This window comes from Capra hircus, chromosome 19, assembly GCF_001704415.2.
Source record: "Capra hircus breed San Clemente chromosome 19, ASM170441v1, whole genome shotgun sequence".
NCBI classification, from domain to species: domain Eukaryota; kingdom Metazoa; phylum Chordata; class Mammalia; order Artiodactyla; family Bovidae; genus Capra; species Capra hircus.
Genome location: NC_030826.1, coordinates 19,960,022 through 19,981,442, shown reverse-complemented (window position 1 = coordinate 19,981,442; position 21,421 = coordinate 19,960,022). Strand labels below are relative to the sequence as shown.

General features: G+C 54.3%; 4 protein-coding genes across 9 annotated transcripts; 3 read left to right on the top strand and 1 right to left on the bottom strand.

Annotated features, from left to right (window-relative positions):
• Positions 227-3,065, top strand: TLCD1 (TLC domain containing 1). 2 transcript variants are annotated; one of them, XM_018064317.1, is made up of 4 exons: positions 227-1,281; positions 1,616-1,698; positions 1,793-1,875; positions 2,382-3,065. In XM_018064317.1, the coding sequence occupies exons 1-4, from the start codon at positions 1,088-1,090 to the stop codon at positions 2,616-2,618; spliced, it is 597 nt and encodes a 198-aa protein (XP_017919806.1). In that variant the 5' UTR covers positions 227-1,087; the 3' UTR covers positions 2,619-3,065. The 2 variants fall into 2 exon arrangements, with proteins under 2 accessions (XP_017919806.1, XP_017919805.1); XM_018064316.1 differs by having other exon boundaries at positions 236-1,281; positions 2,235-3,065.
• RPL23A (ribosomal protein L23a) lies at positions 3,204-6,110 on the bottom strand. The gene is made up of 5 exons (XM_005693265.3): positions 6,001-6,110; positions 5,249-5,432; positions 3,937-4,113; positions 3,464-3,533; positions 3,204-3,265 (listed from the first exon to the last, which is right to left on the bottom strand). Exons 1-5 carry the CDS (start codon positions 6,029-6,031, stop codon positions 3,251-3,253), a joined length of 477 nt encoding a protein of 158 aa, XP_005693322.1. The 5' UTR covers positions 6,032-6,110; the 3' UTR covers positions 3,204-3,250.
• RAB34 (RAB34, member RAS oncogene family) lies at positions 7,559-11,710 on the top strand. Of its 3 annotated transcripts, none has more exons than XM_018064314.1 (11): positions 7,559-7,704; positions 8,373-8,585; positions 8,797-8,888; positions 9,933-9,998; positions 10,086-10,187; positions 10,304-10,368; positions 10,496-10,547; positions 10,730-10,811; positions 10,897-10,987; positions 11,113-11,220; positions 11,302-11,710. In XM_018064314.1, the coding sequence occupies exons 2-11, from the start codon at positions 8,532-8,534 to the stop codon at positions 11,367-11,369; spliced, it is 780 nt and encodes a 259-aa protein (XP_017919803.1). In that variant the 5' UTR covers positions 7,559-7,704; positions 8,373-8,531; the 3' UTR covers positions 11,370-11,710. The 3 variants fall into 3 exon arrangements, with proteins under 3 accessions (XP_017919803.1, XP_017919802.1, XP_017919804.1); XM_018064313.1 differs by having other exon boundaries at positions 7,572-7,704; positions 9,930-9,998; XM_018064315.1 differs by lacking the exon at positions 7,559-7,704 and having other exon boundaries at positions 7,738-8,585.
• Positions 13,462-21,102, top strand: PROCA1 (protein interacting with cyclin A1). 3 transcript variants are annotated; one of them, XM_005693262.3, is made up of 5 exons: positions 13,462-13,930; positions 17,332-17,418; positions 19,419-19,554; positions 19,816-19,971; positions 20,073-21,102. In XM_005693262.3, exons 1-5 carry the CDS (start codon positions 13,843-13,845, stop codon positions 20,740-20,742), a joined length of 1,137 nt encoding a protein of 378 aa, XP_005693319.1. In that variant the 5' UTR covers positions 13,462-13,842; the 3' UTR covers positions 20,743-21,102. The 3 variants fall into 3 exon arrangements, with proteins under 3 accessions (XP_005693319.1, XP_005693320.1, XP_005693321.1); XM_005693263.3 differs by lacking the exon at positions 17,332-17,418; XM_005693264.3 differs by lacking the exons at positions 13,462-13,930; positions 17,332-17,418 and adding an exon at positions 18,143-18,448.

Sequence of the window (21,421 nt, the reverse complement as noted above, 5' to 3'; positions counted from 1 at the left end):
GATATTTCTTCCCACTCACAGCACCTCCGCCCCCTCCGCCCCACCCCCAGCTCTCCACCGCCCTTCTGTTTGCGGAGTCTGGCTAACTCTCCACCCAAAACAATCACCTCTTTTCTTTGGCGGTGGGAGGGGATCCCGCGCCATGGTGAGGATAGACTGACACCTTGTGGTCACGAGCTGCATCTGCACCAGTCCACTGGGCTGCAGAGTCACTCTAGCGGCCTGGGCAAATCGGCCGTCTTCCCCGCCCCAGCCTCTAGGGAGCGGGGAGAAGGGAGCGGGGAGAAGCGAGCTGGGACTGTCAGGGAGGACTGTGAGTGCCGCGCGGCCCCAGGAGCCCAAGAGCCGGCTGGGAGGAGGGGTCCTGACGGGTTAGTCGACAGTTTCTAGGCACCGACTCGGTGCGGGACGAGGTAGAGGCAGGTAAACGTGTACGTCTTGGGCCCCAAGAACCTAGTGATCCAGTGGAACAAGGTCCGGGCGGAGATCACCGTCCGAAGCTGGGTACCGGCTGGTCCCTGGGACCAGGGATTAGGAACGTGGATTGTGATGGGTCTCGCTCCGCTCCGCTCTGCCCACCAAAGAGTTGAAGGCGGAGAGAAAGTTCTCCCAGGAAGCGCCCAGGCTGGAGAGCCGAACGCCTGGGGAAAGGGTGGCTGAGGGTTAACAAGGCCAAGGGAGCGAAGTGGGACTCCGTCGGCCGTCGGGAGGCGCCAGCGAGGGGTGGCTCGGCGGCGGCGCCCCCAGGACAGCTCCTTTTGACCGAAGTCCGCGGGAGCCTGGCGGGCCCGGGGGGCCGGGGGGAAATGGGGCTATTGCCCTCTGCGCCGCAGAGGCGCCGGAGGGGCGGGGACAGGCGGGTGGGGCGGGGCGGGGCGGGGGCGCGGGCGGCTCGGGGCGGGGGCAGAGGCCGGCGGGGAGGGGACGGGAGGAGCGAAGGGGCCTACAGGGCTCTGCCGAAACCGTCAGTGTGAAGTCGGCGGCTGGCAGGACAGGGATCCAGGGTGGACTGGTTCGCGAGGGAGCCCCGTTCCCAAACAGCCGGAGGAGGCCACCTAGAGGGCTGACAGAGGCAGGGAGGGCCAGCATGCCCCCAATGCTGGTCCCCGCCCTGCCGCTTCTCCTGGGCGCCACGCTGACCTTCCGGGCAGCCCGGCACGCGCTCTGCCGCCTGCCCCTGCCAGCGCACGTGCGGGCCGACCCCCTGCGGACCTGGCGCTGGCACAACCTGCTCGTCTCCTTCGCGCATTCCATTGTGTCAGGGATCTGGGCGCTGCTGTGGTGAGTGGAGGACTGGGGGAGTGAAGGTGGCTGGGGATTCCTCTTTCCATCACTCACCGGCGGGCTATGGCCCAGGCAGTCTCACCTGATTCTCGGCTTGGAATGCTGTCCAACCAGGAGCGGCGGCAGCCCCAGGCGGCGGGGAGGGGGGTGGGGGTGGGTGGGTGGGTGGAGTGGGTGTTCTCACCTGGGAAACGGGACACACCTGGGTTTCAGCCAAGCCCCTCCTCGCTCTCCCGTCAGCCAATAGTGCACTGGCTACGGTAATAGGGGGATTTGTGGGACCTTTGGGATACCGAAATGATGAGAGCTTGCCTTCTTCCCTCTCTTTCAGTATATGGCAGACTCCTGAGATGCTGGTGGAGATTGAGAAAGCATGGTCGCTTTCTGGCTACCTGCTTGTTTGCTTCTCCGCAGGTAGATCTTGCCGGAAGGCATTAAATGGGTGGGGAGACAGGGATAAACTTCTAATTCGGTACCCTTTACAACCTCACCCCCATCCCTCCGCTAGGGTATTTCATCCACGACACGGTGGATATCGTGATTAGCCATCAGTCAAGAGCTTCTTGGGAATACCTCGTCCACCACGTCATGGTAAGTGAAAAGCTGGGGATGTGGTATAGGCCTGGTGCCTATACCTGAAAGTACCTGAACCTGGAAGGTAAAGACCATCTTTTCTAAACCCCATCCCCACCGTGCCCCACACGCTACAGTGCTGAGGGCTAGCAGAATGAGCCCTTGGTTCACTACTTTAAGCCAGCAATCATGGCCTTCCAGCCAGAGTGTGGGCAGAGATCAAGATTTACTCCTGTTGAATCCACTGTAAACTTTGTTTCAGAGTGAAGCTATTAAAGGATTTCTTATCCCTTCTTCTGATACCCTGGATATTCCCACTAACTTCCAAGAAAACCGTGCTATCCAGGCCCTAACCCATTCTCTCCCTTGCCTTGTAGGCTATGGGTGCCTTCTTTTCAGGCATCTTTTGGAGCAGATTTGTTGGTGGGGGTGTCCTAACACTGCTGGTGGAGGTCAGCAACATCTTCCTCACAATACGCATGATGATGAAGATCAATAATGCTCAGCATCTCCTCCTCTATCAGGTCAACAAATACATCAACTTGGTCATGTACTTCCTCTTCCGCCTGGCCCCTCAGGCCTACCTCACCCATCTCTTCCTGGGTTATGCTGGCCAGAGGACCCTGGGAACCTTCCTGCTGGCCATCCTGCTCATGCTGGATGTCATGATCCTCGTCTACTTTTCCCGCCTCCTCCGCTCCGACTTCTGCCCCCAGCGCGTCCCCAGCCACCAACACAAAGACAAGTTCTTGACTGAGTGAAAAAGCAGTTAGGGATTTGTGGCAAGGACAGCAAAAACCAAGGCAGCCTCACAGGAATGGAGAAGAGGCTTAGCCCCTTGCCTGAGATGTTCTGTGGGGGCCAGCCTCTCCACCAAGCCTGCTCCTACTATTTAAAACAATAATGAAAGAATGCCTCTGAAGTCCTTGTCCTTTCTTGGGCAAGGGGTGAGGGAAGCAGACAGACTGGTTGGATGCAGTAGATGGGTATGGGGAAAGGTGCTACTGCAAAACCAGCCAAGCCACACAGCCCTGATATGGATGCCAATGGAACCTCCGGATACTGGTGTCATACCAAGCCTCTTCCAGAGGAAGGCAGGCATTCTTGTAAAGCTTCCTGCTTGGCCTCTTACCTCCAGGATGGAGGTCAAGTTGTAGTTGTCCTAGGACAACCAACTGTAATCTGGGTCATAAACCTCTGCTGCAAGTATGGTGAAGTGATATGGCTGAGTGTTCCAACAGGGCAAGCAGACCAAGAGTCTTACCCAACCCAGCCTGGTTACTTCAGCGTGCATGTACCACAGTATGGCCCCTCACCCAAAAACCAACATAAAGACAAGAAGCATATACATAGTGAAAACTTTTATGTTTGAAATTAGCCAGCTGGACTCAGTTTAGATGATCCCAATCTGAAAAACAAAAGGGAACTTTGTTACTGGGAGCTGAAGTGTGAAGATTAAGAAGGAACGTCACAGTATTTTTAAAAGACAGAGGTGCAGTCAGTCAGTTAAGACTAATCACTTAAGTCAGGCTTTGGTCACTAACAAACACATCATTTGCACCCAGGAAGGGAGAGTGTTAAGGAGTTTGTAGCAAAGGAAGCTTACTTTGTTGGCAACATCCAAAGCATCATAGTCAGGAGCCAGTCGAACATATGCCTTCTTCTCTCCATCAGGCCTAGGGTGGTGAAGGAAGCCTTAATCCTCGCTGCCCCTCACTGCCCCCATACCCCCTCTTCCACCCAGACTTCTGGTGCATCAGTGGTTCCTTTTTCGTGTCATTTTTTTTCCCCTCACAAATAGTGATTTTTTCTCTATCATTTGCACAGAGGGAGTCAGGGAAGCCACTAAGCCACAAACCACAGGTATTCTGACATTAACTGTACCTTACTCTAGGGCCTGCTTTTGCCTAGAGATAGGGATCAGGAAAATGAGCACTAACCCCTAAGTCCTAGAGACAGGACAGCTGACATTCTGGGAAGCCTACTTCAGACCCCAAAAGCAGCATCAAGGAATTTCATGCCATTCAGGTGACAGAGGCCCTAGCCCCCTCCCCATCCCACAGGGCCCCACTCACCTACCTGATCAGAGTATTGACCTTGGCCACGTCAATGTCATAGAGCTTCTTCACAGCCTGTTTGATTTGGTGTTTGTTGGCCTTGACATCCACAATGAACACCAGTGTGTTGTTGTCTTCTATTTTCTTCATGGCTGACTCGGTGGTGAGGGGGAATTTGATGATAGCATAGTGGTCAAGTCTGGCAGAAAGGTAAAATGGGGTCATCTGGCGTGGGTCCAGTAAAAGGATGGGCCCTTTTTTGGAGCCCAAGGCTCAAAGGGCCTGGGTGCATCAGACGACGATAGCAATCATTCCTGTCAGACTTTGGTCGCTGCACAGTGTCATCACATGCACCCTGAAACGTGGGGGCCTGGAGCCCTGGCTTAGTGACATTTCAAGGGCTTTCACCCTTTTAAGAGATTAAACAATCTTCATTCTTTACCTGACTTCAACATTCCTGAGGAGCAAATTTCTAAAAGAAACTTGAGACTTAAGACGTTAGAAAAGCAAACCCAAGAGCCAAGTTAAGACTATGGAATCTTGAAATCCAGGCTAGAGTGCCAAAGAATGTTGGTGCTTCACTATGAGGCTGAACTGACTGTTTTTCCCTGTTTCGGTTACTGAAAACTGGCTGATAAGTCATCAATTCTTGAGAGCAACTTTTTATTTATAGCCTAAAGTTACAATAGCCCCTCAGGACACAGCTTTCCCTCTGAAATCTGGAGAAGCAAAGCTCTGTTTGCCTGGGTATACTCTCCTCTTTTGAAGATAGAGATCAGGTCTCAACCTCTCATTGCACTAAATTCTAGGTCCAAATGGGGGTAAAAGTCCTTTTCTCTGTGGACACAATCCACTCTCCAGCCTTTTTCGTAGGAAGCAATGGTTAAATTACCTTTGGTGGTAACCAGTACCATGGCTCTACTCTCAACTGTGCTCCCTAAGGTCAGTCATCACCAGTGGTGTGGCACCAAAACACTCACATACCCTAACCTTTTGCCCACTCCCCCTAACCATTCCTTCAGTGTAAACATTTGGGAAAGTAAATGAAAAGAAGCTGCTATGTACTGCTGCAGGCCTTCACTGTCCAATACAGATCCTAAGCCTGGAACTCATACTCCCCAGAAAGTAAACCACATATGAAACAATCTAACAGTTGACTAACTTTGACAATGACTCTGGGTTGTTTTAAATATAGCGTTAATCTCATCCTCCCGTTAGACAAGCACACGAGGTACCAACATGATTTTGAGAACCCATACTCTAGGTTTGGTAAATTTCCCAATTACCAATGGAGGATACCCAAACATCTTTTCACGACAAGGGGCAGTACTGACTTGTTTCTCCTAGGGGCGCTCTTCCGAGGATATTTGGGCTGCCTCCTGAGCCGCAGCGTTTTGGGCCGCCGGAAGGTGGGTGACGTCCGGATCTTCTTTTTCTTGTGGCTGTGGACACCTTTCAACACTGCTTTCTTGGCCTTCAAAGCTTTTGCTTTGGCTTCAGCTTTAGGAGGGGCAGGGGCTGAGAAAAGGAAAGAAAACGAAAGTGAAGGATTTAGAAATCACTTCCGGCCTCAAGACCGGTAGTGGGCGTCCCAAGCCACACGTGCATCAGTGGTTCCTTTGAAGACATCACAAGTCTCAGGAGATTAAAATTTTTTCCATCATATGCACGATTCTAGGACGAACTTGGGATAAGATGAGGAAGAAACTAGCAATGAACGAACATTTGGCACTTGCTAGAATGGGAACTAGTAATTTTGTACATACCATCGCAGAGCTACCCATTTAACGTGGGGTCAAACAGTTGAGAGTATTGATTCCTTACAGGTATAGGAAACATGGAGCTTCCCAGAGCCGAGACCCGGCTGTCTGTGGCAGGCGGTGCAGGCCAGGCTTGCCTCCCCAACCCCCTTCACTAGAGCCCAAAACATGCGGCGAAGCGTACGCGCTCCTTAGCATTGCCGAAACGCGAGAAGCTGCTCCGGAGCAGACACCGCAAGGGTTAGCCCAGCTATCGTCCTCCTAGTTCATTCACTCTGCGGGGACCCTCGGCCAGTCAGCTGTTGATCCCCAGCCCCAGCACACACCTTCCTTCTTCGCCTTCGGCGCCATCTTCATGAAAAGGGTTTCCGAGACTTGTTACCACGGGCTTATAGCGCCAACTCTCACCGAAGACTCGCGATACTTTCTACTTAAAGCTGATTGGACAATCTGCAGCGCTGCGCCCGCCGGGAATGGTAGTTAGATTTTTATTTCCTCGCGAGAGAGACTAAGTAGCGACACCCCGCCGCTTGTCAGACCCTAAAGCTTCTTGGGGGTTGTAGTCTTTTGGAGACACGCGTTTGTTTTCAGTGGTATAACCTGCGGCTGCGCGGATCTGAGCGCTTCGCATCTTGAGCAACTTTAGGGAGGAGGATTGTGTGCTTGTGTGCCTGAAGCGATTAAGTCGCTTCAGTCGTGTCCGACTCTTGGCGACCCCATGGACTGTAGCCCGTCAGGCTCCTCTGTTCACGGGATTCTCCAACCCATTTTCTGGAATGGGTTGCCATGCCCTCCTCCAGGAGATCTTCCCGACCCAAGGATCTTACGTTTGCCTGCATTGTCAGGCGGGTTCTTTACCACTAGCGCCACCGAGGATGAAGGATTGCAATTCCACTGCAAACTGGAATTAATACTGTAGTTAGATTGACTCAGAGTGAAGCAAAATTCTACCATGTTAGAGCAAGATTTGTCCAGTCCAACTTTGTCAGACAACATCTGCGGAAATTGAGGTCGAGAGAGGGGAGAGGATTTATTTATAACAGGGTGATTTGTTGTTCGAGTCAGGCAGAAGGGAGAAGCAAAGTGTCAGAGGAAGTGGTCCCCTCTTTACCTGTGACAGCCTTTATGCGTCTTCCCGGGAATCTTTTCGAAGAGACTCTACCAATATTCCAAACACTCAGCGCTCAGATTTCTCCAGGATACGCTTGTTCTTCTTGGGAATGATTTCATTCACAGTCCCCTCCCCTTAAATAGTTTTCCTTTCCTTGCTTATCTTTGCATCCCCGAATTCAGTTCCTGACACATGGCAAGGTTTAGTAAACGCTCAGGTTTTAGCTTCTTTGAGGGACTGCTTACCCGCCGCATCACATCGCCTTTATGCCCTCCCCCACCTCCCTCGGAATCAGAGATTCCCTTTGAGGGTGAGATTTACCTTGCGCTAAACCCTCTTACGAGTCTGAGTGAACTCCTGGAGTTGATGATGGACTGGGAGGCCTGGCGTGCTGGGATTCATGGGGTCGCAAAGAGTCGGACACGACTAAGCGACTGAACTGAACTGAACCCCTCTTCTAGCCTGCAGAATGCAAAAAGGAAAAGTCCTGGGGGAGTGGGGGTAGATTACATTGGGATCGGAGCGAAGGAGGCCCGTGCCAAAGGAGAGTCTCCCCCACCACACACACAAAGGAGGAAATTCTCGGTCCCCTAGACCTCCTTTATCCTCCATCAAGGGAGGCAGCTTGATCTTCGGCCCCTCAGGCCTCCAATCTACACGGCAGCCTTGGAGGAATAGGCACCAGATTCGGACACCTCTCTCCTCAGTGGGTACCTCGTTCCTACCCTGGCATTGCTACCTCCCAGGGCAGAAGGGCGAGCGGGAGCAGACCCTATGAGTCATGTCCTGGGCCTGCAGTTGACGAGGGAAGCGCCGCCTCTCCTAGGGCCCCTTCTCTCCCCCTTTCCCCTCCCGCTGGTTCCTGGCGCAGGCAGATGCTGCGCAGCGATCGCCGATTCCCCTTCACCAGTTCGCCGGGGTAAGGGTCGTCTTGGAGGCTCCTCCCCGCACAGGAGATGCTGGGGAGAGACTTGGGGAATCCCGCTCTCGGCAGGTTGCAACCTGGGTGAGGGCGCACCCGGAGCCCTGGCGAGTCAGTCTGGCAGGGAAGCCTGACCTGGGGCAGCACTCGGGGAAGAGAAGAGGGGGAGGCCGGGGCGGGCAGCGAGGCCGGGAGTTGCCGGGAGAGGGGCGGGGGGCGGCCCTTTTCCAGGAATTTCCGGGGATCAAGTTACAGCGTTGGCGGAGGGAGAGCCGAGTGGGACGCCAGGCCCTGCGGCGGACTGGGCCCCTCGCCCCCTTCTGCAGCAGTCCCCCGGCCGCACGGTGGGGTCCCTGCACACACTGACCCCGTGTGGCGGGGCCGCTCAGCGCCCCCCGGCTGCTCTGTTATGGTAGGGCCGCCTCAACCCCGAGTTGTCGTCGGGTCTCCACGGCCTCGAGTTATCGTAGGAACTATCCGACCCCGAGTTATTGTAGGGTCTGCGCGGACTCGGGTCCCCCCAGACGGGACTCCTCGCCCTCACTTGGAGGCCGAGGGATCTCCCAGGCCCCGAGTCGTCCTAGGGACGCCCCGGGCCCGGGTGATTGTGGGTTCGCCCCGGCCCCCGGTGATTGTCTCATCCCCGTGGCCCGCGGTGGTCGTAGCGTCCCGGAGGCCACGGGCTCCCGTAGGCTCTCCGTGGCCCCGAGTTATAGTCGGGACCCCTCGGTCGCGGGTGATTGTCGGGTCTCCACGGGCCCGGGTCGCCGGGGCGCATCAGGCCTCCGCGCCTTCTCAGGGCGCCCCGCAAGTACGCAGGCAAGATGAACATTCTGGCGCCGGTGCGGAGGGACCGCGTCCTGACGAAGCTGCCCCAGGTAGGCGCCAGGGCCACGTCGGGCTTCGGTGGGTGTGGGCCGGGAGGAGGCGGCACCGGACCGGGCTTAGGCCCAACCCTGCCGCCCAGCTAGGCCAGCTGCTTCTGGGTGGTCCGTTCCCCACCCCCACCCTCCCGCCCGTCCCGGGGCTGCTCGGTGGCGGGCTGAGGGCCAGGAATGGGTGAGTCCCATTCTCTTCCACTCCACCCAGTGCCTGAGGAAGGAGGCCGCTTTGCACGTGCACAAAGACTTCCAGCCCCGCGTCACCTGCGCCTGCCAGGAGCACAGGACAGGCACCGTGGGGTGAGTTAGAGACACCCGGAAGGAAGAAACGGAGTCCCAGGAAACCTGCCGTCAAAGCAAGGGTGCAAAGCCAAGAGCTGCAGGCTCCATTTCGGTCCCTGCCAGCCACACTGTTGTTCCCCTTAGCGTGCCCCTGTGCTCCCCTTCCTTCCAGCTGGGTTGTGGGAAGTCCTAAGAGATGGGGTGGGGTAGGAAGGTGGCAGTTTAATTCCTGACACAGGGAAGGGATCCAACTTAAGGCTGTGGTCACCAGCTTAGCTTCCCACACTCCATCTATTTGACCTCCATGACAGTGAGCTGTCCTAGAGTGATAAGTCCCATTGTGGGTTAAAAAAAAAAAAGATAATACTGTTAACAGTTGCCACCATTAATTGAGCATGTACTGTGTGCCAGACAGTGTATTGCATATAATTATTGTCTTTTATTAAATGGAAAATACCACTTTTAAGTTGTATCCTGGGGAGGGAGGGAGAGATGTTGGAATGTATGTGTGTGTGTGTTGACGGGCAGGGGGTTCTTGGGTTGTTGTTTAGTCGCTTGGTGGTGTCCAACTCTTTGTGACCCCATGGTTCCTCTGTCCCTGGGATTTCCCAGGCAAGAACAGTGGAGTGGGCTGCCATATCCTTCTCCAGAGGATCTTCTCTACCCAGGGATTGAACCTGGGTCTCCTGCTTGGCAGGCAGATTCTTCACCACTGAGCCACTTGACCAGTCCAGAATATAGGACATTTATTTCATTTTAACTTTCACAACAACCCAATAAATGTGTGTTAAACCCCCACTTAACAGATGTTGAAACTGAGGCTCAGAGAAGCTAAGAAACTTGTCCTGAGTCACACAGCTAGTAAGTGAGAGCTGGGATGCAAAATCAGTCTCTCTGACACTGAAGCAAAACACTCCTCCCTAGCACATCTGTTCAGGCCTGGTGTCTATGGTAACCTCAGCCCAGGAGCAGCTCCCTTTGTGGACCTGCCCAGGAGCACTGGGACTCCTCTGAGTGAAGGAGCTAGAGCTCACTCTTCCCACCCACTCTTGTGTCCAGCAGATTTAAGATCTCCAAGGTCATTGTGGTGGGTGACCTGTCAGTGGGGAAGACTTGTCTCATTAATAGGTAAGAGGGTGCTGGAGCTGAGGGGGGTGGGCCCAAGCCTAGCCAGGCGGATTGGGCTCAGGACCAGAGCATCTGGTGCCCCCTCAGGTTCTGCAAAGACACCTTTGATAAGAACTACAAGGCCACCATTGGAGTGGACTTTGAGATGGAACGATTTGAGGTGTTGGGTGTCCCGTTCAGTCTGCAGCTGTGAGTTCTTTCCCCACTCCTTCCCGCCCTTGCTTCTCCCAGCGCCTGTTCCCCACCTCAGCCCCCAGCACCACCCTGCCCGGCACATACCTGTGTTCTCCCCACCTTCCTCCCAGCTGGGACACTGCTGGACAGGAGAGGTTCAAGTGCATTGCATCAACCTACTACCGAGGAGCTCAAGGTAAGCACCAGGATGAAGTGAGGTAGGTGGGTACACCTGGCCTCTAGCCTAGGGCTGGAGGGATTGTGGAAATGAGCCAGTAGCATCTTCCCCAACAACCTGCAGCCGTTTTCTGCCACTCTTCCAGCCATCATCATTGTCTTCAACCTAAATGATGTGGCCTCCTTGGAGCATACCAAGTGAGTAAGCATGCTGAACTATAATGGGGGCTCTGAGAAGAGAAGGTTCAAAAAGAGGTGGGTCAGGAGTATGGAAGGGAAGGAGAAGAGTGCATCCAGGACCAAAGGGAGCGTCATTGGGCATAGAAGTGGGGGGAACCTATCTGGCTCCCTCATCCCTTGCTGTCCACTGTCTATGGCAGGCAGTGGCTAGCTGATGCGCTCAAGGAGAATGACCCTTCCAGCGTGCTTCTCTTCCTCGTGGGTTCCAAGAAGGACCTGAGTGTGAGTGTGCCAGTGGTGGGGGGAGGACTTCCCACCTTGACGAGGGAAACCCCACGGCCAGTGTCTGACTCTGACTTTCCCTCAGACTCCTGCTCAGTATCTACTGATGGAGAAAGATGCACTCAAGGTGGCCCAAGAGATGAAGGCCGAGTATTGGGCAGTCTCATCTCTCACTGGTGAGTCAGAGGCACCTGGCCTTCTGCTCTGGCCTTCCTGCCTGCCTTGCCTCTCACTCCTACACCTCCAGCTGTGCCCATTGGCCTGGAACCACCCCTGAGCTCCTATCTGCTCCCTGTGTCAGGTGAAAATGTCCGAGAGTTCTTCTTTCGTGTGGCGGCGCTGACCTTTGAGGTCAACGTGCTGGCTGAGCTGGAGAAATCGGGATCCCGGCGCATAGGGGATGTTGTCCGTGAGTGCCCACCTGGACGGGGGTGGCAGAGAGCACAGGGACTCTCCATCCTTGCCTCACTTATTTCTCACCCTTCTTCAGGCATCAACAGTGATGACAGCAACCTCTACCTAACTGCCAGCAAGAAGAAGCCCACGTGTTGCCCATGATGGGTAGGGGACTGTCCAGAGACTGCCTGCCCTGGGGCACTGTGCCACCTTGACTCCCCCAGAACTCAACCCAGGACATTTGCACTGACTGTTTTTCCAGACCAAAGAGCTGCCTCTCGGTGGCAGTATCCCTGGAGAGGTACTTGGGACCATGCTAGTCAATTCCTGCCCCCAGGCACTGTGTCAAAACCCAGATGCCCCTCTCTCTCCAAGGTGGCCAGTGCGGGGAGGTAAGAGGGCCCTGCTGCTCTTACTCAGCTGCTGGGCCCTCTAGGTTTCAGGATGCTTAATGGTCCTAGTCTCACACTATGCCTTATGTATTAAAATTTCTGTTATTAGCAGGTTAGGATCTGGAGTCCTTTGTGGGGGATCAGGGATGTGGAATGGGCAAGGCTATATGGTCATCTTAGGACTGGAGCCTTCTGCTGTGATTCTGGCCATTCTTGGCCCCTGGGCAGGGCTGAGGCAGGCTAGGAACTCAGGGACCACACGTAGAGGGATGCACCTGGCCCTCGCTGGATGACATCTGAGCGACCTTTGAGATCTTTGAGAGCCCTTTTCCTTTGGTCCTTTCCCCCCAAATGTCTCCTGCTACTTGGTGCTTCTATGTAAGTGTACCATTGGATAATATTTTTTTTCACCTTCTTCCTGCCTTTAAAAAAATACTTATCTAAGAAGTATTTTTTTAGAGTATGGAACACAGTGAGAAGTGAGTTTTGGGTGCTTTGTTGAGTTGACCAGAAGGCCCAGGAAGGTAGAGGCAGGGCTCTTACTTAGGAGATGTGCTGATAACATCTAACTATTTTAGTGATATAAACATAAAATTATGAGCAGCACATTTTTATATTTTAAAACAGTTAAAAACTAAACTGGATTAAAAATAAGACATTTTTCCCACTTAAAAAAAAAAAGTGCTCTAAGCAGGAAGATCTGCGTTTGAAACCTTGCTGTATATCTTGGGACACTCAGACAAGTCACTTCTGCTCTGTGCCTTAGTTTCATCTCTGTTGTTATTATTTTCTTTTGTGGGGAATGTGTGCTGAGCAGTTTATGGGACCTCAGTTCCCTGACCAGAGATTGAACCCAGGCCACGGCAGTGAAAGACTGAAATCCTAACTAGGCAACCAGGAAACTCCCAGTTGCGTCCTCTGTAAAGGAGGAGCACGTTCATCATTCATTTCATGTTTGAAATAAGATAAAGCACTAATACATACATGCATGGGGGCATGCTAAGTCGCTTCAGTCGTGTCTGAGGCTTAGTGACCCCATGGACTGTAGCCTGCCAGCTTCCTCTGTCCATAGGATTCTCCAAGCAAGAAGACTGGAGTGGATTGCCATGCTCTCCTCCAGGGGATCTTCCCAACCCAGGGACGGGTTCTTTACCACTTGAGCCACCTGGGACACCCCAATACATACATAAGAAGAGCTTAAAAACCTTAACTATTATAATAGTTTGGGTGAAGACTGACCAAGAACCTGGCTCCCCATTGATATCTGACCCAGAGCCAGAGATTGGCTGGAAGTGTCTCAGATATTTGGGCCACGAAAGGAAGGACACCTGTGGCTTGGTGTCATCATCCTAAGAGGCCAAGACAGGAACATCAATCCTAGTTCCCAGTAAGCAACCCCTCTGTCCTTTGCTACGGTTCTTACCTGCTATGCTATTCTGGAAGAGTTGGCATTTCTGCACACTCGCCCTTCCACTTCCCCGCTCCTCCGACTCCATGTTGACATCTACATTGGGCAGTATTGTCACTGGGACAGAGAGCCGCATAGACGTAGGAGTGGGTGCTTGGGGTGGCGGCCATCGCGGGGCTGGGATCACGTCTTCTTTCGCTGAGCTCCCTTGGAGGGGCCTGCTGGGGGAGAGAAAGAGCGAGCCCGGCCTCCCGCCAGGGAAGGAGAGACCTTGAAATCCTGGATGGAGGATTGGAGATTGGTGGGAGTAGCTCCCCGGGCGGCCGCGCACGGACCCGAGTGTAGATTGGGGGCGGGGCTAAGGGCTGCGGCTGGGTTCGGAAGAATTGGGAGGGGCCGGGAGGTTGAGAGAATGGCTGGGGCGGGGCTAAGAACGGGGTTGGGGCGGGGCTAGGTTCTGGGGGTAGGACTAAGCCGGGAGCAGATCTGGAGAGGAACTAGGGATGGGACTGAGGGCAGGGCCTGAGCGGCCGAGCTAAAGTTTAGGCCTGAGATACGGGGGAGGTGCTAAGGTTAAAGTGGAACAAAGAGGGAGGGGCCCGGAAGGAGCTAGGAGGCCCCGGATGAAGAGCGCCGCAGAAGCTCAGACTTGGGCTAAGACAACGCAGCCTAGAGCAGAGGGAGAGGGGAGACGGGGCAAGCATGAGGCGGAGTTAAGGGCTGGACTGGGGCGAAGCTGAGATTGGGGTTTACAGTGACCTCGGCCAAGCTGAGGTTCAGGGTTGGACTTCTGCGTGGAAGAGTCTTGTAGAGACGAAGAACTAGACTGAGAGATATGTGGGTCAGGACGACACTGAGGATTGAAAGGTGGACTAAGGAAAAAACTGAGGACGATACCAGCTCTTGGGACGAGAGCAGCACCGGTAAAGAGGGGGCGTGGCAGATTAGGGGAGGGCTTCCAGCTGGGGGGCGTGGCACGGGGGACTGGCCTGAGAACCCAAAGAGGGGGTGGAACCTGAGAGCCCGACGAAGGAGGCGGGGCCAAAGGCTGACTGGGGCGGAGTTAGGGCCTGGGGGCGGGCTCACTCTAGCCTTGGACCAATGATTGGGCAATAGGGACAGGCGAGCTGGAGAACCGCTTGTGGGTTGGACTGGGGTCGTCTGGTTGGAGCCAGAACTACGACCTCTGGTTGCAGGGGTGGAAGGCATTGCTGTGCCTCAGCCGCTAAGCAGGAAGTGAGGGGTTTGGCTGGAACCCATGGTCCAGTCACTGGGATTGGGGCCGGCGGTTCCATTGACTTTAGGGCAGGAAAAAATCTGGAAATTCCACTAGTGACATCACAATCGCCTCCAGAGTGGGCGGGGCCAGGGCGGCATTTCCAAGGAAACCGGAGCTGCCCGGCCTAGCTCCCTCCTCTTCCCTCCTTCCCTTCCTTGGTTTTTCCCTCCCTTCCTTCCTCCTTCCCCTCTCCCTACCTCCCTCCCCCGTTCAGCTGCTTGAGCGCCCTATCTGGAACTCTAATCCCTGTGCCGCAAGGGCAGGGGGAGCTTCTCAGCTCGCAAGACTGGGAGGATTGTACAAATGAGCATCACCTGTGAGTTTTGAGTTAGGTCCCTGTACCTCGATTAATGTCCTACTGAGAAAGAGACCTCAAGCTTCCCTCTTCCTTTTAAGCTCTCATTCAATGTCACTCATTCATTATGGGGTCTCCCCTATGGCCACCTCAATCACTTCTGCTGCAGGAGCTCCAGATTGCTGCTTCAGCTGGAAACTAGAGAAGATTTTCTTCCTCAGATCTGAGAAGAGTTATTAAATCCCTCCCCTTGGCATTAGAGTTATGACCGTCAAGACTTCTTGTGCTGGGGCAGGGTGGGGGTGGGTGGGGGGGGACGGTTAGTCAGTGGACCCTGCATATAAGCTTCTTCCATAGTAACTCTGGAGAGAGCGAGCAGAGTTTGAATCTTGATCCAGCTCAGGTCACTCTGGCCTGACCTTCAGGGTCCAGGCTGGATAAAGGAGGCTGTGGAGTCAGGATTGAGTAAAACCAGAGGGTGAGGAATTGGCTGTGTTAGAGGTGAAAAGCAGTTGTAGTGGGAAGTGATAGCTGGCAGACAGGTTTTGGATAGGAACCACAAGTAGACAGGCATACTTGTGGTAGAAAGAGCATAGACTATGGAGCCAAGAAAACTGGATTTGAATCCTACCTCTGTCATCTATTAACTTGTTTCTTTGGACAAGTTACTTATTGTAAGTCTCTGTGTCCCCATCCATAAATGTGCTTTGGTGAGGATTTAGAATCAATGGCATATTTTAAAAGCCCAGCACAGTGCCTGACCCTGGGAAAATGCTCATCCAAGGTCAATTTTCTTTCCCCAGAAAAGTCCCCAGATTTGAACTCTGGACAGAATCTCCAATGCCACAGCTTCTTGTGGCACCAATAGGGCTTTATTTTCTTCTATTCATGTGTTCATTCAGTCAACCAACTGGGGGACCAGTTATGTCATGATGAAGAGTTTGCACCTCATCCTGAAGGTAGTCGAATGCTATTAAAGAGGAGGAACATGGTGAACCAGTTTGGCTGCATTGTGAGGAGTGGATGTAGGGAGTGAGACAGAAGTTAGGGAGGCCAGGTGGGAGGCTACTCCAGCTGTCTGTGTCAGAGAAAATTGATAGGTTTGAATCAGAATTAGATGTGGGGACAAGTAGGCATGGCAAGACTTGGTCATTGAGTTGGTGAGAAGTGAGGCAAAGGATGATCCCTAGATTTCTAGCTGAGGTGTCTGTTGCTCTCTGAAATGGAGGTTACAAGAGACAGTGTTTCATGAAGGGTAGGGGAGAAGATGGTGGGTTCATATGACATGTGCTGGTCTGATGTTTTGAGAATGTCTGAGAGGACATAGGCTATGTGCTCAGGAAAGCAGTATGCATTGGAGATCAAGATTTATGTCATTTTATTAGTGGATGTTGAAACCGTGGAAATGGATAACATTATCCAAGGCAAGGCTGTAGAGTCTTCTGAGAAGGAGGCCGGCAAAAGAACCCTGGGCATCACCAATTTAAGGAGTACAGGCCAGCAAAGAAGTTAGGAAAGAATTAAAAGCTAGGAAGGAAGAAAGAAATGAGAGAGGTGTGTCATGAAAGCCAAAGAAGAGTCTGCAGAAGAAAGAGGTTGATTGATCAACAGGGTCAGTGAGATGAGGCAAAAAGAAGGTCACTGGGTTTGGCTATTAGATCACGGGTGGCCTTTGCCTGGACTATTCTGATAGAAGGGCAGGGATGGCTGCCACGCTGTAGGTGGCTGGAGAAGACAAAGGTCAAGATTTAGCTCACTGAAGGTAGGGACTGGGCCTTCTTTGCTGGTGCCTAGTGAAGCTGTCCAATACATCTGTTAAATAAGGGAGTGAATAAACTTGGGTTGAAAAGGAAGAAGGGTGGCTATGCAGTGACATAAGGAGAAAGAGGGTTCACAGAATGTTTTGCTTGAAAATGTTCATAACCTGTAAGAAAAAAAAAACAAACATGAAAGAGGCAGAAGGTGAGAATTCTGTCTGGGACCTGGAGTCCAGGCGCTTGGGCAAGGAGGGAGGGACACTTCCCTGGGCTAGAAGTCGATGAGGGTGGGAACAGCCACAGATGAAGCCCACGAAATGATGCATTGAGAGGAACAGTAGCGGGGTACACATGTCCAGGGAAGCATTCGGAGTTTCATTCATTTGAGTACTTCCTGTGCCATGGGAAACAGATGGAGCTGACCAGGGAACTATAGAAGGGTGACCAAGTGCCCCTGAAGGCCCAGCTGAAGTCCCAGAGCAGCCATCTCCTTTCCTTAAGCAGTCCGGTACCCTCAAAGGACCAAGCTAACTGTAGGAAGGAAAAGGAAGTGCAGACTTTACTCTGTGGTTGCTGATGGAGCTGCTGTCGTGCAGGAGTTTCGTTTGGGGACACCCTGGGACAATCCCTTTCCCGAAACTGTCCCTTCTTACCTAGACTCTGGCTCACTCCTGTCCTTCCCTCCAGATCCTACTCCTATTATGCTTCTTTCAAGAAGCCCCGTGCCCCCATTTCAGTGGGTGTCCTTGCTCCCACAGAACTTCCTCCCCACCCTGTCCCTCCCTATCAGGGCCTGCCTCACACCACTGTCAGGTACTGTTACACAGACTGTGTCTCCTCTCCTCATCCCCTCCCCCAGCCCCTTTTGAGAGCAGGGACTATTGTCTTTTAATCTCTGCATCTCCTGAGGGCTGTCCCTGGAGCTTCTCAGGAGCTGTTTTCTGAGTGAATGGCGTGGGGAGGGGCTGCTGCTACCTCTGTGTACTCTCTCAGATATAAACAGGTTGCCCAGCTGGGGGAGAGGACACCTGCTGGCTAGTGTGGCGTCCAGCACAGATGCTTCTACTTTATCCTCTGAAGGTGGGTCCTCCCTCAAAGGGGGGGGCGGGGTGTGTGGAAATCTCTGGCCCCAGGGGTCCCCACCACCCCCCACCTGGTGGTAGGCAGGAGGGAGGGAGGTGTTTGGTCCTGAAAGGGTCACCGAGCTGCCCTATGCCAGCCCCTTCCCGTGCCCCGCAGAAAGCGTCACCCCTTCCTGGAGGCCGCAGTCACCCCTTTCCTTTGTAGAGCCCTTTATGGTGCACAAGAATCTTTGACATATGTGAACTGAGTCCTCTTAACAACCCTGCAAAAGAGGTATTACCTTCATTCCCATTTTGTGAGTAAGGAAATGAAGGCTCAGAGAAGTAAAGTAACTTGCCCCTAGGTCACCCAACTCAACTTGGACTCAGGCCTGACTGCAAATTCAGGGCAGTGCCCCTCTGCTGCCCTTTGCTGCAGTTCAGCAGTGCTGGAGAAACCCTGAGGCAGTGGTGATGGTGTTCCAAGGTCCTGCCTCCCATGCAGGACTTCCCCCGCCGTTGGAGAAGGCGCAGGGGAGGAAAGGAAGCACAAAGGGAGGCCACTAAGTGGATCAGGGTGTATGGGGGACCCAGGGCCCCCACAGCCTGGTGGGGGGAAGGGAAGGGACGTGGAAGGTGGGGAAGGCTCAGACCAAGCTTCTGTCACACTCCTCAAGTCCTTTAATGTCACCTGGAGTAACTTTAAGGCCAGCCTGAATTAACTGCTGGCTGGAGGCCAGTATGAAGTCTTGCCCCATTTCCATCCCATGTAGGGACTGGATAAAGGCACAGTCCTTCTGGCCTGTTCTGAGGGAGTCAGCCAGCCACAGCACCCCAAGCCAGGCAGCCCTGGAACTCACGAGTACCAGGAGCCGAGGTTCAGGGGGAACCTGCAGGAAGGTGCCCTGTCCCTTCGTGGGCTTATGTTGTAGATGGTGGCCCAAGGGGAACGCCGCTGGGGCCTTAGGCAGGGTCAGAGGTGAGGCGGTGGGAGTGAAGGCTGGGCGAGACCAGTGTGCATACAGGCTTGATGCATCCTAGCAAAAGAGGTAGGCATCTTTCCTTGGGGGCCTCCGCTAATTCCAGTCATCTCTTGGCAGCTTCTCCCCTGTGCCACCTACAAGGGTGTGTTGTTCAAGTTTGTGGCTCTAAGGACTGGGGAGAGAATGGATGGGGAATGGGAACTTGATAAGGAGGGAACAGGGAAAGAGTCAAGATTGAGTCTGGGAAAGGGGAAACAAGTGAGGGCGAGACAGGCATCAGAGGGAGAAGAGCGGAGTAGAGACAGAAGCCCAGGGGTATGACGCTGGGGTGGGAGGGGGCAGTGGTGACGCTCAACCCAGCCTGCTCTAGCGGGCCCTGGGGCTGGAGTGGCTTCAAAGGCTGGGAGGCTTCAAAGGTGGGACACTGGTCTCCCCTCTGGGCCTGTGAGGAACCAAAGATGCTGCTGGCTCCCCTCGGCCCTCCCCTCCCCGAGTTACTCTGCGCATGGGGTCAGCTGACAACTCTGAGCACTGGGTGAGGGGCAGGTGGGAGTCAGTGGAGGGCCCTGGGAAGGTGGGGCTCCCATAGAAGGCAGGGGAGGGGAAGCGGTGTTACCAGACAGCATGGGGCTGGTGGGGGCCTTGGTGAGACACTGCCCTGGAAGTCTGCGAGGCACAGGCAGATTCACGTGCAATGGGCTGGGGAGAGGAGAGGCCGAGACCTAGGTGCTGTTGGGCTGAGTTACTGCTACCAAGCAGTAAGGACAGCTGTGTGTGCGTGTGTGGGTGGATGGCCCTGGCAGTCCAGTAGGGTTAGGACTCAGTGCTTTCAATGCTGGAGCCCTTGGGTTCAATCCCTCGTCAGGGGAACTAAGATCCCACAAGCTGCAAAGTGAGGCCAAAAACAAAACAACTGTGGGGGAGGGAGGGTGGTGACACTGGGTGAGCCCGATGAAACCTTTAGACTGAGCTGTGAGCGGGGAGATCCAGGTGTGCTGCCATGGGCGCCGTGTGACCCAGGCTCTTATCCCCTCAGGTGAATTTAAGAGCACTGACAGGTGCTGCTGGAAACACAAGAAGTGTGCCGGGCACATCATCCGCCCCTTCTCCTCCGACTGTGTCCACCACGACGTGCACCTGCACTCTCTCAGCCACTGTGACTGTGACTCGAGGTAAGGCCCCCTCCTCGGGAGACCTGCAGCCCAGGAGAGACTCTTGGGCAGACCCAGGCCCAAAATGTCCACTGTGTCTCCCCGCGTCAGCTCTGCCCTGGCCCCAGCTTTGTAAGCCTGGCTCTGCTCCAGGGGCCGTGGGGCGGTCTTCCGGCAGCCTGGGCTGGGCATAGTGGAAGCCGCTGTCCCTTAGGCTTCTCGCTCTGGGCCCCTGGGGAGGCATGGAGGCATGGGAGCCAGGCTGAGTCCCTTGTGTGGCAGGCTGAAGGACTGCTCAGAGAAGACGAATAGCAGCTCTGGAGATGTGGGCCCAACCTGCTCCCGAGACGTGGACTCAACCTGTTTTGACATCATCCAGTCCCCATGCTTTGAGCTCATCCCAGAGGAAGAGTGTGTGGAGCGGTTCTGGTACGGCTGGTGAGTTCTGGCAGGTGGAAAGGGGGCACTGGCCCCCACATTCTGTCAGTCACCTTGCCCTGCCCTCCTCAATCATCTTTGCCTGCCCCCCTCCCTTGCAGGTGCAAGAGCTACAGGCCTGTCTCCGTGGCAGTGATCCACCACCCCATCCACCATGAGTGTGGGGCAGATGACCTAAACCAAGAAGAGGAGGAGGAGGAGGAGGAGGAGGAAAGCAAGGCTCCCATCCCAACCCAGGTGGGACCCACCCCCACTGACACCCCCACTGACACAGGCGTGAGCATGATCACGGGTGCCCCTGACTCAGCAGCTCCCATCACCATCTGGCGTTCTGAAAGCCCCTCTGGGAAGTCCCAGGGCAACAGGGTGATCAAGAAGATAAAGAAAAAAAAAGAGAAAGACAAGGAGGAGGAGACGGACGAAAAGGAAAAAGCAAAGGTGAAGAAAAAAGTCAAGAAGGGCAAGTTGACGAAGAAGAAAAGCCCAGTTAAATCAGAATCACCTCCAGACTTAAGCCGATCATTAAGCCCAAGAGAGTTGGCCAGGATGTCAGAGTCCAGCCCAGACAGCCGGCAGGATCTGGAGAGTGAGGACAGTTACAATGACCCTGGGCGGGAGGAACCCTCCAGCGAGGATATTGCGGAGTCTTCATCACCCAGGAAGAAAGAGAAGAACGGGGTCCAGGTCAAGAAGCCCGGCTTGAAGACCTCACCAGTCAAGAAGATCAACAAGAGGAGATCTCCCCCAGCATCAAACCCCAATCTCAGTTGAGGCGACCAGGGTGAAGAATAAATGCGATCAAGCCTGTAGCTGACCCCCTGCTTCTCTCTCCCTCCAACCTGGCTACTTGTGGGGGCAGGGGGCGGGCTCTGGGCATGGCTGGACCAAGGGCTAAGGGGCTGCGGGAGTTTCTGAAGGGTGGTCCGTCTTTCAAGAGGTCCGAGAAGGCAGGTGGGTTGGCAGGGAAGGGGCAGAGCCTGTTTCTCTGTAACATCCTAGGTCCAGGCACAAGTGGGTGGGAAGGCGACTTCCTGTCGACCAGGAGACAGGTCTGTGTGAAATTGACCTGGTGACGGGCAGTACTGTGTGCAGTGATACCCCTAATAAATTGAACCTTTTAACCCACTCTGTGCCACTGTGCCTGGCCTTTCCCTACTCTTAAGTGGCCCTGGGGAAGGTGCTGGTGGCATCGAAGGGAACACAATCTTCCCAGGTGGTTGGCCCTGCTCTCGCTCAGCCCTTCCAAACGGGCCCACCCCCACTTCCGTAAGAGATTTATGTCTTTAGTTTTTGGCTGCACTGGCTCTTCGGTGCTGTGCTCAGGCTTCTCTGGTTGCGGAGCATGGGCTCAGTGGGATCTTCCTGGGCCAGGGATTGAGCCCGTGTCCCCCGCATCGGCAGGCATCAGGCAAGTCCCCCTTCTAGAAACCTTTTATACTGAAGGGAAAGG

Bases quoted from the DNA above. Each gene is read 5' to 3' on its own strand.
- RAB34 (XM_018064313.1), top strand. From the start codon at position 8,532: ATGAACATTCTGGCGCCGGTGCGGAGGGACCGCGTCCTGACGAAGCTG. The intron at 10,369-10,495 runs GTAAGCACCAGG...CCACTCTTCCAG, and splicing joins CTACTACCGAGGAGCTCAAG to CCATCATCATTGTCTTCAAC. The intron at 10,812-10,896 runs GTGAGTGTGCCA...ACTTTCCCTCAG, and splicing joins GTTCCAAGAAGGACCTGAGT to ACTCCTGCTCAGTATCTACT.
- RPL23A (XM_005693265.3), bottom strand. From the start codon at position 6,031: ATGAAGATGGCGCCGAAGGCGAAGAAGGAAG. The intron at 4,114-5,248 runs GTCAGTACTGCC...CCTTTCTGCCAG, and splicing joins AGCGCCCCTAGGAGAAACAA to ACTTGACCACTATGCTATCA. The intron at 3,534-3,936 runs GTAGGTGAGTGG...TCACCACCCTAG, and splicing joins AAGGTCAATACTCTGATCAG to GCCTGATGGAGAGAAGAAGG.
- TLCD1 (XM_018064316.1), top strand. From the start codon at position 1,088: ATGCCCCCAATGCTGGTCCCCGCCCTGCCGCTTCTCCTGGGCGCCACG. The intron at 1,282-1,615 runs GTGAGTGGAGGA...CCTCTCTTTCAG, and splicing joins GGGATCTGGGCGCTGCTGTG to TATATGGCAGACTCCTGAGA. The intron at 1,876-2,234 runs GTAAGTGAAAAG...CTTGCCTTGTAG, and splicing joins ACCTCGTCCACCACGTCATG to GCTATGGGTGCCTTCTTTTC.
- PROCA1 (XM_005693262.3), top strand. From the start codon at position 13,843: ATGTGGGTCAGGACGACACTGAGGATTGAAAGGTGGACTAAGGAAAAA. The intron at 19,555-19,815 runs GTAAGGCCCCCT...CTTGTGTGGCAG, and splicing joins CACTGTGACTGTGACTCGAG to GCTGAAGGACTGCTCAGAGA. The intron at 19,972-20,072 runs GTGAGTTCTGGC...CCTCCCTTGCAG, and splicing joins GAGCGGTTCTGGTACGGCTG to GTGCAAGAGCTACAGGCCTG.